General features: G+C 39.5%; 1 protein-coding gene across 1 annotated transcript in view; it reads right to left on the bottom strand.

The window, feature by feature from the left end:
- Positions 1 to 256: 256 nt before the first annotated feature.
- LOC308380082 (collagen alpha-6(VI) chain-like) overlaps positions 257 to 14,511 on the bottom strand; it is a gene marked incomplete at both ends in the record, with an annotated part of 29,396 nt that continues 15,141 nt past the window's right edge. The window contains 22 exons of the mRNA XM_080857361.1: positions 257 to 357; positions 730 to 1,416; positions 2,068 to 2,164; positions 2,343 to 2,836; positions 3,128 to 3,164; positions 3,443 to 3,505; positions 3,891 to 3,953; positions 4,160 to 4,195; positions 4,422 to 4,472; positions 4,682 to 4,744; positions 5,215 to 5,277; positions 5,629 to 5,691; positions 6,079 to 6,141; positions 6,665 to 6,718; positions 6,820 to 6,885; positions 7,676 to 7,738; positions 9,572 to 9,625; positions 9,754 to 9,846; positions 10,286 to 10,431; positions 10,645 to 10,723; positions 10,995 to 11,233; positions 13,781 to 14,353. Of these exons, the coding sequence (XP_080713487.1) occupies positions 257 to 357; positions 730 to 1,416; positions 2,068 to 2,164; positions 2,343 to 2,836; positions 3,128 to 3,164; positions 3,443 to 3,505; positions 3,891 to 3,953; positions 4,160 to 4,195; positions 4,422 to 4,472; positions 4,682 to 4,744; positions 5,215 to 5,277; positions 5,629 to 5,691; positions 6,079 to 6,141; positions 6,665 to 6,718; positions 6,820 to 6,885; positions 7,676 to 7,738; positions 9,572 to 9,625; positions 9,754 to 9,846; positions 10,286 to 10,431; positions 10,645 to 10,723; positions 10,995 to 11,233; positions 13,781 to 14,353 (3,248 nt within the window). The remainder of the gene's footprint in view (positions 358 to 729; positions 1,417 to 2,067; positions 2,165 to 2,342; positions 2,837 to 3,127; positions 3,165 to 3,442; positions 3,506 to 3,890; positions 3,954 to 4,159; positions 4,196 to 4,421; positions 4,473 to 4,681; positions 4,745 to 5,214; positions 5,278 to 5,628; positions 5,692 to 6,078; positions 6,142 to 6,664; positions 6,719 to 6,819; positions 6,886 to 7,675; positions 7,739 to 9,571; positions 9,626 to 9,753; positions 9,847 to 10,285; positions 10,432 to 10,644; positions 10,724 to 10,994; positions 11,234 to 13,780; positions 14,354 to 14,511) is intronic.

Genomic DNA, 14,511 nt, shown 5'->3' with positions numbered 1-14,511 from the left:
GAGGTGGTCCCCTTGTCTCCGGTAAGTAGATAAAGGAACACTAGCAACAGATAGAAATCGCTTTCATGTTGGCACTCCTATTTCTGATCTACCTGTTCTCATAATAATACCAGTTAAAAAATATCATAATAACAAACGTTCAACATACTCTAATCGATGAGTATACCTTGCTGTGATTTAACATGATTTAATTCCTTGAATGCCTTAACATTTGATTGCCTTTGCATGAAATAAATTAAATAACGACATCATATTCTCACTCATACCTCTCAATCTTTGGTCCAGTTGCTGCCAGTGTGCCAGGATCATCATCTCCCCTGTGACACATCTGTGGCTCAAGATATTGATTTAATCCCCCTGCAGGAATACAGACATGGTACTTTAGTGGCCATGAAGGCAGCTTATCTGTGGGATAAACCAGGAACTGTTGGATCCTACAGGACTAAAAGAGGCTTTGCAACCTTTGGGAAGTAGATGAAAAGAAACAACTGAAAACTGACTGAGATCTGGAATACTCCTACGTATTAGTCTTGCAGGATCACATGCAGTTATTGGAAATGTACAGTTTGCCAGGTTCTGCAAGACCACCTATTGTTTTAATTGAATTGAAGTGCACAAAAAGTGCTCAAAGTCTACTTATTGATGACACTGTTTGCTGTTACTTAAAAAAACCTTGAGGCTGTTAGTTGCATGATGGTGTTAGTGAAAGTGGCGTGAGGCAATGCTTACTTTTCAGAGTACCCAAGAAAGCTTGCAGGAAGCGTCGGGCGTACTCCTGTTGTCCTTGCTTTGGATCTCCAAGGTGGATTATGTGCTGATCCAGGGGGGAGCTGGCCAGCTCCTCTACCTGGGTGTTGAGCCTTCGTCCAGTGGTCAATGTGAACACCCCCACACCTTGACACTTCGCCATCTCGGAGACCTGCTCAAGCTTGGCTCTGTCCCACTTGCTTGTCTCCCCACCCACCACAGCCAACACAATCTTGTTCTTGCGTGGATTCGGGGCGGCCGAGAGGCCTTTCTTGATGATCCACTCCACTGCAGGTCCAAAAGCGCCTGTGCCACCTAGTTGATGCACGTCCTCCAGGAGGTGTTTTTTCATGTCATCACTGTCCTTGTAGGTCACATAGTCAAACTCTTTCTGGACCGGGGTGTCTCCACCAAGCGATTGAGCTGGGTTATAATAGGGTGAGGTCTGATACAGAGCCACTCTCGCCTGTTTATCTGAGCTTTCTGGTTGGCCACTCACTTTTATCTGCTCTAGAACTGAAGCCAGCAGCTCCTTTACTGCCACATACTCGTCTGCTTGCATTGTCTGTGATCCATCCACCAGCAAAGTCAGATCAAGGTCCAAGTCTAAATGCAGTCTTGTCAGGTGGATGTCAGCGCATTCTGGGATGGGTGGGGATCGGCAAAAATCTGGAAAGACAAATGGGATGTATCAAAGAGTATGTTTGTTTTGATTTACCCTCATCATAGTTTTTCAAGAGAAAATGGTCATATGAATAGCAATTTTTGCCCCTATGCTGAAGTGTATTTGTGTGCCTTAGATCTAAATTTGTAATTTGAATTACAGATTATGAATTGAAATGTTTTTGGTTTGGGCATGTCATTAAGCCTTGAAGTTTCAAGTTAAGGAATGAATGGAAAACATTGTATGGACTACAACAGAATTATACAGAAAATACCATCATGCAGTGAAAGCGACAAAGACCTCTAATGACGTATCACAATGAAGATCCAAGGTGTGTTCATGGGTGAATGAGTGAGCTGTTTTGTGAACTGTGCAGAATGCTCATATTCAGCATTTTGTCTTGTGTGCTAGTGCACAAGGTGCTTTATGGATGCATGAGTGTAAGTGCACAAGGTGCTTTATGGATGCATGAGTGTTAGTGCACAAGGTGCTTTATGGATGCGTGAGTGCTAGTGCACAAGTTGCTTTATGGATGCATGAGTGTAAGTGCACAAGATGCTTTATGGATGCATGAGTGTAAGTGCACCAGGTGCTTTATGGATGCGTGAGTGCTAGTGCACAAGGTGCTTTATGGATGCATGAGTTGGCAGACTTACCATAGCATATGGCGCAGCGCTGGATCTTCCTCAGCTGCTTTTCCTGGTCCTGTCCCTCTTGCAGAGATTGCACTATAAAGCTTCTTGTTTCATCCGCCTGAATATAAAGAAAAGCAATGGATGACTGGTCCATTCATCTCAAATTCAACTGCAATTATCTGGGGAGATCCTGTCTATGTTGTAAAGTCTACCTGAATTATTGGTAGAGTCCCTGGTCTTTTAAAATACAGGGCAAGTTGAACAGTGTTTAAAGAAGCAGATGAGCTCAGCATTACCTCAAATGCACGCTGGACATTAGGAGTGTTTCTGAGGGCGATCACAGCTGCCTGGATGTCAAGGGCTTTGAGCTCCAGCATGGCAGTGTTGATGGCCGTGGCATCCTGAGATGCCCCGTTGGAGAAGAAGATGGCCACCTTCCTCATCAGTGCGCCCTGTCTGGTGCGCTTAAAGACATGCTTTGCCACAAATCGCATGGCTGCACCAACATTGCGCTTGCCCAAGTTCAGTTCAAGTGCAGTGCCATTCACTGCCTCCAAAAGCTTCCTCTTGTCTTTGTAGTCAGAGAAACGGATGAGTTGCTTGGTGTCGGAGTTGTAGGAAACTACTGCTACCCGTGCTCCTCTGGGGCAGTTGCTCTGGGCAATGGAGATGCCACCCACCAGGTCAAGGGCGCTGTTGCGCATCCTTTCGAACGCCTGTTGGTCCACATCCTGAGACATGTCCAGGGCTAGGACCAGCTCAGTAGGATAGACTGGGCAGTCACTCTGACCTGGATACATGTAAGAACATAACAACAGTGAAGATGCTAGGCACTATCTAAGTATGTGAAATGTTAAATATTATAAATTATTATTATCATTATAATATTGTTGTTTTTCATATTACAAAGGAAATCCAACACATTAGTTCAGCATACTGTTCAGGCTGTACAAAATGGCGACTTACCATTACAGCACGCTGTTTTGGAGAAAAAAAGTACATTTATATACATCCACCAGAAACTTTTATATACATTCTAAATAAAACGTCAAATGTGATGTTGAATGTACTGTACACTCACCGCAGTTATCACGAATATAAGGCAGCAGCTGGCAAATCTTCAGAAATAGAAGAAGGGAAAGCATCTTACATTTGCTATTTAGCATTTGTTTAACATTTGCATTTGTTATTTAGCAAGATGATTTAGGACTGTTAAAATAAAGCAACCACATAGTGACATAAAAACAACAAACTTAAAGAACTCCTTACATCTGTACGATTCCCTGGAGGTCCTCTATGGCCCTTAAAACGTCAAGACAAAGTATTGTTACCTTGTAGACAGTCCATGATGGTATTTCATTAAATGTAACAGTGTAGTTGGGGATGAGGGATGTACCTTGTGTCCATCCACTCCGTCGTCTCCGTGATCACCCTTTCCACCAGGTTTTCCAGCATTTCCCTAGAGTTATCCGTAAAGAAATACGACAGTAAGTACAGGCCATATTATAGGAGTGATTGAAATACTTTATGCGATTTCTCAAGTTTGGTATCAGTACTGTTCTGTTACATTTATATTTCTATGCTAAATTTACTATTTTGAGTTGAAAGATCTGCACAATGAGTGTCATGCTTTGCTAACTTGCATATTACTTTGTTGTATATTATTTGGAGATCATGTGTTCGATAACACAATAGATCACCCACAAGATGTTATTCATGGCAACACACTTCTTCTCATCACTATTGCTTGTACAATGTCAAATCCTCATAATTTTTACTACTGTACCTACTCCAATGTATTTGACAACGTTATATATGTTTGAACAGATCAACAAATCACTCACCCCTCTTCCACGGATTCCTTTAGACCCAGGACCTCCAGCTCGTCCCTTCACACCGTCCTCACCCTGTACATCAGTCAATTAAAAAAATCAACCAATCAGTCAAAGCTATTACATTGATCACAATTTGTTGTCTCATGTTCTGGATTTTTTTAATCAAATTACAATGTCAAGAATAGAAATAGAGGAATAGGGACTAAAACGTGTTTAGTAATAGGAACAGACACTGAATAAAATGCTAAGAAAAAAACAACACTTAGTGTCAGCCTTACCTGCAACCCAGGGGGACCAGGAAAGCCTTCATCTCCCTTTAAAAGAACAGAAAATACTTTAATGTAGGTGGCTATATTTTTAAAAGCAACTAAAACAAGAGGATACTATAGTTACATGGCATACCTTCATGCCAGTATTCTGTTGGTTTGGCTTTTTGTGAACTAATATACTAATACTGTGTATACCCCCCCCCCCCCCCCCCCTGATTTTATTTACAAGTTGCACCCTGGATATAGTAATGCCAAAAAGCTGATTAATAACCTTCTGTCCCATAATTCCAGGTGGTCCATACCCATCCCCACCATCAAGGCCCTGTAAAGCACAATCACAGTTAGTGAGATAAATAGGTGAATAATACAATTTCTGTCATATTGTAGTATATCTGTTGATACACTATTGTCATTATGAATATAATTTCACAAATATGTTCCTGTGCCTGAAAACAAGTTTGCAGTGTCCTCAAAGCATTACTGCAGTGTAGAGTATATGTGAGCAAACCCAAATAACCAAAACAGACAAACCGGGGATCCTCTAGGTCCCAACGATCCAATGACTCCCTTGACTCCAGGGTCCCCTTGCTGCCCCTGAACAGACACATTACATGCACTTGGTACTGGTGATTGAATGTACTTTACTGCCCCTAAAAAGACACATTACATGCACTTGGTACTGGTGATTGAATGTACTTTACCGCCCCTAAACAGACACATTACATGTACTTGGTACTAGTGATTATATGTACTTTACTGCCCCTGAACAGACACATTTCATGCACTTGGTACTGGTGATTGAATGTTCTTTACTGCCCCTAAACAGACACATTACATGTACTTGGTACTGGTGTTTCAATTTACTTTACTGCCCCTAAACAGACACATTAGTATACTTGGTACTGGTGATTAAATGTACTTTACTGATCCCTGATAGAAAATTCTTTACATAAAAACGAACAGATAAGTATGGGTAAAAGAACTGAACTGAACAGAAGTGACTGAACTAACTTGAGCTCAAGTCAGGAGGATGGATACTAGTGAGATGAAATTGATCCACTTACTTTCTGTCCCTTCATCCCTGCATGGCCTGTGGATCCCTTCGGTCCCTCTACTCCTGGTTGCCCCTGGAATGACGAGGAAGGTTTTTGAGGACATTATAACTTTTCAATTCTTCTGAGATTTACGTATGCATATATTTAAAATTTAAAATGTGTTTCTTGTACATTTACTAAGACCATAGCAAATATAATCAAATGCATTACACAACTGAGACCTGTAATCAAGATGCGTACCATACATTGGCACATTCAGGAAATAATGACTTTTTCTTTTCTTTCAGAATAACTCCATTGTTGGTCTAAAAGCTTTTTATTATTGACAACCGAACTTGAAGGAATCCAGATACACAAGGAATGTCTATAAAACCTGCACATTCTACAGATGTCTACTTTGACAAACTGATTTCTAGAACTCACCGGAGTGCCTGGTAAACCAAGAGAACCTTCAGTTCCGTCAAGACCTCCAATTCCTCTTTTTCCCTATAAAGACCGGTGTAAAAATCATATCATATTTCATATCATATAGGCCTACCATTTAAAAATATACTTCCTGATTCTGTTATTTTGACACGTGTGTCATGTTGTGCAATTGTACACGTCATGTTGAACATCATGTTCTGTAAAACTGAGTTCACTGAGTTCTACTAAGTTCTGCTGAGTTCTTCTAAAGTTCTGTGGAGCACAAAATCTGTCAAGAGGCATCCAATATTTTTCTAACTCTTTTAACTCACATTGTATCAACATTAGTTGAAAGAAGAGATGCGCTAGTAAGTGTTTTCCTAAAATTACTGAAAGCAATATGAGATCAAATTGACAAATATTCTGCAGGAAGAGGTACAGCACATGTGGGACCTCTCTTAGGTTTACCTGAGGTCCTGAAGGTCCAGGGGGTCCCTCAACACCAACGTCACCTGGGTTTCCTCTTTCACCCTAAGGTCAAATATGGAAATCAGACAAAGACATTATCCCCATAAAATGTACTACACTATTGCCATATTTTGTGGGGTTGCATATTTTTCGAATAGGGATGGAACTACAGAATAGCATACATTTCAAAGCTCTTTATAATGTTTATATTATGTATGCTGCCTGGGAAGCTAGTGACAACGAAATATGTGTCAGTCAGTCCTTTACATAACAATTCAATTAGTCTGATGATAAGATGGTACAAAAACTAGTTGAATGCAAAACAAATCCATAGTGTTCTTTAATTTCATTGATTATTTTGTAAATAACATTACAAATAATCCAGTACAGAAATAAGAATTTCCATCCACAATCTATCTGCAGTGCCATACCTTCTCCCCTAGTGGACCTCTCCTTCCATCAGGTCCCTTCATGGTAAAGTAAATGAATGATTTAGCAATGAATGACAGAGTGATTCAACAAGTGAATGAGAATACCATAAAAAAGGAAATACATATTCAAAGGTGAGAAAATTGAACACACTTACATCATTTCCAGGTACACCGTCTCCTCCAGAAGAGCCATCTGCCCCTATTTCTCCCTTTGTAAAAGAACAGGACTTTGAGTGTTTAACACATGATATGATATTTAATGCAGCACATGCTATGCATTGTACACTGGTTACCATTTCCTTTCACATACCCGTGCCCCCTGGTTGCCTCGTTCTCCTTTGGGACCCTCATTGGTGTTGTCTCTTCCAGACTCTCCCTAGGACATGTTCCAGAGAAATGATTCAGTGAATAGGTGATGGGTGAGGCCAACTCACTGCTAGTCTAGCTCTGCAAAATGAACATTCAGTGCATTCATTGTAGTCTGGAACTTTTCCATCAGATTTCCACAGGGGTATGGTCATATCTAATCAGCCTCAATCTAAATTATTTTGAAAGTGATTTGGTTGGCTGACCTCATTAATTCTCAGATCAAAATAGAGCACATGTTGTCTTAACCACTTTTCAAATGAAAGCCTGCCCTTCATCACTTAAACGTAAAGCGTCTTTGGGTACTTAGAAAAGCGCAAGTCTAAGGTGTTATTATTATTATTCATAATCATACTACTACTTATAAGAATAATACTAAAAGGAATAATAAACCATGCCCTACTGCTTACTGGTTGGTTGCCTCTAACAAATGAGCAAGATATTCATAATAATTGCTCAATTAAAGACTACAAACTAAATGAAGACTGGCCGGAAGAGTCTGGCTTTAGCCAGGTATAATACAAGATACAAGTTACAAGTCTTTTTATTGTCAGATGCACAGAATGACACAAGATCAGACTTGGCTCTGAAATTCTTAAGACAAGGCTGCACAACAACCTACTATAACATAACATAACATAATATAACATAACATGACGTACACGCTGTACAAGTACTCTGAACATAATTTACACGTGTTAAACATATAATTACCTATACATAATGCACACATATGAGGGAAATCTCGAGTATAACACTCCTTCGGTTTCATCTGCCATTTGATTCCATGAATTACTTACAGGATCTCCTCTTAATCCTTTCTCGCCTTCAGTCCCTTGGCCACCTTTCACACCTGGATAACCCTGAAATGCAGAGGAGGTCAGCAGACATGCATATTCCCCAGAATTCAGTTCTCAAATTTGCCAAATTTTACAGAAAATTGATGACCATAGTTATGCAGATGATACCCAGATAAATCTTTCTCTCTCACCAAAAGACTCACTGTGCCAGTGATTTGTGCAAAAAAATTATTATATGGGCCAACATTTTCGTCAACTAAATAAGGACAAAACAGAGATTATTGTGTTCTGCAGCAAAGCAAAGAGAATTAGCATTAGTAGACACCTTGATTCGTGTGCTCTATAAGAATGCAAATATTTGGGACTCTGTCTTAGATCACACTTTCACCAGCCATATCAATACAATCACCTAAATCACTCTATCATCTTAAAAGTATAGCCCAGAAGGGTTAAGAGAAGACATCCATGCTTTTATTTCCAGTAGGGTGAACTACTGCAATGGCTCTTAACTGGTCAAAAACACTTGCAGCTCATTCAAAATTCTCCTGCTATAATTCTATCTCAGACCAAGATAACACAGCACATTACTCCATGACATAACATTTAAAGTGCTGCTGCTAGTCTATAAATCATTGAATGGTTTGCGAACAGAATACATCTCTGACATGTTTAAAGAAGATGGCCCCACCTTCTGATCTGGATTCTCTTAAAGTTTTCATCCAGATAAATGGAAGTTTTTTCTTTCCCAAATTTGTCTATATGCTTACACCTGGGATTAAGGCCTTTAATCCGGTAAAGCCCCTTGAGATTATGTTCATTGTTAATAACACAGTGTAACATGTAGCAGACTTGAACAATATTGTAACAATAATTTTGTAAGAAATTTGGTCACGGTACCGCATTGCCTGGATCTCCCCTCTCTCCAGAAGTGCCATTCATTCCAGGATCACCCTGTGTACAATGCAAAGGAAGCTTGGACATTTGGATACTTAAGGCAGCAGTGGAAGCATATGTTTTTTCACTATCTTATTCCCTACTCAGGTTAAATGGGCCGACTGAAACAATAGTGAAATGAGACAACCGACCTGTTCTCCATGGACTCCATCAAGCCCGTCTTCTCCATGGATCCCCTATCAAATGAATGTCAACTGCATTATCAGGATGGCAAATATTCTATGCGGTCGTCATTCACATCATTCAATAGTGCACTGATCAGGTAGGGGCTCTGCATCTGATACTTCTCAGTTCCTTTTAGTTACTCACTTGTTCACCACTGTAGCCTCTTCCACCCTGGAATACGATAAACGGATCAGTTATTTCACATTCACATTTACATTTACATTTAGGCATTTAGCAGACGCTTTTATCCAAAGTGACGTACAAGGGAGAGAACAGTCAAGCTACGGACTAATAGAGACCCAGTATATAAATAAGTATAATAAATATTTTTTTAACATAAGAAATAGAAAAAAGTACACATTCACATATCACATTACATAGTAAAGCCCTGATATTTCTCTGTAGAAACCCAACCAAAGCATTTGTACCTTTTCACCTCTCTTCCCTTGGCAGCCCTGTCCTCCTTTTGTTCCATTCATTCCTGGATGTCCTCTCTCTCCCTACACAGGTCCAGACAGTTTGTTTTATATCAATACAATGTTATTCATATTTTATCATTTCAACAAATGCTCTCACTCATGACTATAAAATGAAAGCATGAAATCATTCATCCTACTCATATCCAGTACTCCACTTATTCCACAGAGGGCCGTGAAGGATTCCCAGTTATCACATCACATGCAAGAAACTCTGTGGAATTCCTATCAAATATATCACATTTAAAACACTGCATGAAGTAACTTTTCACAAAAAGAAAAGTCATTAATTAATACTTACACTGCTTCCCTCATCTCCAGGGATTCCGGGATATCCTGGGAATCCTTTATCACCCTGCATAGTCAAATACAGATACAATTACATTTACATGTTATTCCATCCTTGGAATTGTCATAGTTTCAAATGGCAGCATAATACTGGATAGAGCTATTTCTTCCTCAACTTCCCCAGGAGAGCCTCACCTTCGGTCCAGGCCGCCCCTCAGGACCAGGGGGCCCTGGTGGCCCTACGCAGACGCAACTCGCATTGCAGCACTTCTTTAGCGCCACTGTAGCCTGCAGGGTGGTGAGAAGCAGAACAACAAAGGTTTGAAGGATCTGATGACAGCAAAGTTACTAGAGATGATAATTATTTAATCTTCAAATTACTGAAAATATGCTTTTGAACAATGAATGATTCAACGAATAACGGAATCATTAAAGAGTCAATTAATGGATGTGATTTATAAACTTCAGCACCAGGGCATTTCATGTCAGAAACTTGGCGTGGGATATTGTCATGCATTATTTTAACAAATTTGACCCTTATTCAGATAATTCAACAGTTCAGTGTTTGCTGTGACATTGACTGAGCTGCTTGCAGGGATGATATTTAAGACATTTACAGGAAATTCATGTTGATTGTGCAGTGTGACCACCCACTATACTGTTTGCCAACATGCACACACATGCTTGGAAACTTTGAATGAAAAGGTGAATCAGTTAGATGACTTACTAAGTCTTTCTGCATGGCACTGCCTATGTTATTCATCCCGATGTAAAAGGGCTTCTTGTAACCAAAACTGTGCCCAAACTCAACCATCGGAAGCTCATGGGCATTTTGAACTCCATCCAAAGCTACCGTTATCAGTGTGCTTACTCCTGCAAAGCAAATTATTAAGGCGGAGTTACTTCAATTTATGAGTCTGTTCTCATTTCCCGTTAAATTACAACAGACAATCAAAAGTCACAAAGAAGCACCACGCTTGTCTGTTCCATGTGTCATAAACAGATTTCTTAAGAATGTTTTAAATGTATGGTACTGTCGTCTCTGCGGTATTGCTACCACTTGTCGAATATCTCATTATATCCTACCGCTACTCTTTAGAAGGTCAGCTTCCCACTCCAGTTTCTCCACTGGCTCATCAAGCCCATCTGAAAAGATAATCAGCACCTGAAACACAAAACAGAGAAATATAATTTAGTGTTGTTAAAGCAGCCTTTTGTGGAGATGAAGTTGAGGAAATGTACAGATGTTTGTCCAATGAGACTTTTCTATATGGCAAATCTCTTACATGATGTACTCATGCAGATGTTATACAGATACCAACCTTTATTTCAGCCGTTGATTTTCCAAAGACTTTCTTAAAAGACTCCAGCAACTTCGTGTTGAAAAAGGTGTTCTTTTCTGTTGTTAAACTAGGCACTTTTTCTATGAAATCTACCACCTTTGAGCCGTACTCCTCAAAGGGAAGGAAATCCAGCTGTTTCCCCTCTTCATCCAACACACTGAAGGCAAACTTTGGCTTAATGATGCTATTAGGAACGCAGCATATGTTATCCAGAGACGCGATTTTGCTGATTATCTTGGGCAGCTGCTGCTTTAACTGGACCTGTCCACTGAAGAGAGCGGGGTTTGGCCTTCTGGTGATATCGAATCCAACAGCAATGTCCATATTACATCCTATAAACAACACAGAAACCCAGTTAATGATGGGAAATCAATTAGTCATTCATTTAACATGCAGGCAGAGGAAGGGTAAACTGAGCTCTCATAACAAGGCAAATGTCATCCTTCCTGATGTTCATTTACTCATGTCAAAGGATCAGGATGAACTATATTGATGTTGAATCTAATCTAATCTAATGTGCACTGTGCACTCCAGGATTCTGTGATCTTGTGATGTTGGAAATTCAAGGATTTCACGCATTTCTCTTATTACCAGCAAACTTAGCAAAGTCAGGGAATTTCTGCATGATTTGTGATTGATTTTATTTTACTCTGTCATTAGCATTCAAATGGCTTATGTGAGAATCCAAGTTCTCCTGTAGCATTTGTACTCCTTTCCCCCAGATAGCTTCCTTCCTGCTATGAACAACCCCCCCAAATAAGTTTGTGTTTTCATCAGCTGTGTTATGCTAATCAAGATAGGAGTAATTGACAGCTGTGGGATCAAAACGTAAGGTATTTTGGGACAACTTCAACAGGAAAACCTGTTTAAATTGCAACAAAAAGCAAATCAAATCGAAATGTTTTTGGTTGAGATGATTTTATGCAAATTTAAGAATTTCCAGCTACTGACTCATTACCTCACTCATCAGCAATACCAAACACTGTCACCAAATTCACTGATAAAAGTTATTAAAACAGGCAAAACGTTATTCACCTGGATCTTCTTCTATGCCATCGCATGGCATGCTGTCCACCAGTTTTGCCAAGAGCTGATTGAGTTTTGAGAACTCATTTATAATAAATGGTTCCCTGCGTCCTATCTTATATAGATTATCAGTCACTATTCTACCTATTCCAATGACAAATATCTCTATTCCCATGGCTCTGAGCTTATCAGCAACAGCTGGGGCATCTTTCTCCGTTGACTCTCCATCAGTGAATAACAACAGGACTTGATGAACCTTGCCTCTTCGACCACCATGTTCGGGCAGAAAGGATGCTTTTGAGAAATTCAGACCAGCTGCAATTGAATTGCCTTGGTCTATTTGCTGTATTTCATGAATTTTCTTCAATATGTCTTCAGTGTTTGTATAAGTATTGAGGTAGAATTCTTGTCGGATGTCTTCAGGTTTGGAGCAGAACTGGACTACGCCAACCTGAAGAGAGCTTGGGCCAACGAGAAAGGAATTGACCACATCCATCATAAATGTCTTCATGAGCGTGAAGTTTGAGTGGTGAATGCTGTTGGAGCCGTCCATAAGCATTACCAAATCCAATTTACAGTCTGAAGGGGTAGGAGAGAGAAAGAGACACTGTGAATTGTTGACCGTGAATTTCTTCAAAATAATGTAGTACAATGAATAACCAGAACTATTTCCACAAGGACATTAATTATACACTACTGATTGTACCTCACTTCATTTTGGCTGTAGCATCACCTACATTTCACATGAAATGAGTCTTTGAGTAGTCTTAGAGCACAGAAAAAATATCATAACATACATCCCTAGTCCATTTTTAGCTAAAGTACCACATAGAAGTAAAATGGCAGGATAGCCTTTGATTAGTGTCATGTAGTTGACAATGACATGTTCTATAATTCATCTAAATAAGTGCGATGAAATGTGGCCTGACTTCCTGATGGTGCTATGCTACAAAACATGTTGGATATCCTATATACCATACTCCATCACATCCTATACCATACTCCATCACATCCTATACACCATACTCCATCACATTCTATATACCATACTCCATCACATCCTATACCATACTCATTCATATCCTATATACAATACTCCATCACATCATATACCATACTCCATCACATTCTATATACCATACTCCATCACATCCTATATATACCATAATCCATCACATTAAACACAAATCCTACATACCATACTCCATCACATGATATATACCATACTCCATCATATTCTATATACCATACTCCATCACATTAAACATAAATGACTTTTTTTGGTACCCCCTAATGATCAAATTACACCAAGGTTGTTAGACACCCTCAGCAGTTTCGATCACACATACTTCTAAGCCAAAATTGCAGAGACGTACTAATCAGCATAATAGTGTTTGATGAATTCTCAATGACTCATGGAAAGAATGAATTTTCAGAGCACAAATACAAAATATAAAAGTCCATCATTTAGCTCCAGATTCAAAATATTTCAGACATGAAATCTTGTTCGAATGGGTGCAATACTTGTTCCACAAGCCATACCTTATGTAATGCAACATAAATGAGCAATTTGACGCCTTCTTTGTTAATGTTACTTACAAATGCAAATGGAAAGATATGTATCTATCAGTCCATTAGGCTAATTATGAATTAATTGCAAAGATATCACTCACATGCTATAGACCCTTTTGTTTATTTGACATTGTTATTTGACCAACAAAGGAACCCATCTTTCCATCCTGTCAATAAAAGATTTTATAGCTGAATTCTAATACATTGAGTAAATAATCAGTGATTACCATTGCGTTGATTTAATCTTATTCAAATATCAGGACCAATTTTTCCAATCTTACCAATTTTTCCAGCTTTGCAGATGTCTTGGGAAATGTTTCTGTCTAATCGCTCCAAGGCATTAAAACTGTCCACATAGAACACCCTGTTGGCGTTATTGGTCATTATAAGCAGCTGATTTGGTAGCTGTGTATTCTTGACCTGCTTTACTCCAATACCAAATATACTGATTCCATTGTTACGCAGCTTTGCAGATGCTTCTTCCAGTTGCCCGGCATCTGTTGCCTCTTCATTTGTGATTACTATGAGAAACTTGGGCACCCATTTGTCCCTTTGGGCAGTGAAGTAGTTTAAAGAGTAACTCAGTGCACTGCTTGTGTAAGTGTCACCATACGAAGGCTTCAAGCGTGATATGGCGTCTCTCAGCTCCTGTTTGGTCTCATATTCATTCAAGGCAAACTGGATTTGTGGTTTAGTAGAGTAGACAATGGCCCCAATTCTCACATGTTCTTTTGCAATTGAGAAACTGTCCACAAGGGATGACATGAGGTGTTGCATACTATTAAACTGTTCATCACTGATGCTCTGTGAACCGTCTACCAGGAAGATTATGTCTGCCTTATCGATTTGACATCCTGGGGAAGGGGAAACAAAAAGAAGGTTTTTAGCACAGAAATTATTTGTTAAGTTTGACTTTGGAACCTAATGTCACTAGAGCCCACTTCAAGTGAACATATCAAGGTGCAGCTGTCCATCCTGACCCCTCAATGTCTACTGATACAATGAAATGCAA

The sequence above is a fragment of the Sprattus sprattus genome, assembly GCF_963457725.1.
Source record: "Sprattus sprattus genome assembly, chromosome: 19".
Lineage (NCBI taxonomy): Eukaryota > Metazoa > Chordata > Actinopteri > Clupeiformes > Clupeidae > Sprattus > Sprattus sprattus.
Note: the sequence above shows the minus strand (reverse complement) of the source record. Positions and strands in the feature narration are given on the sequence as shown.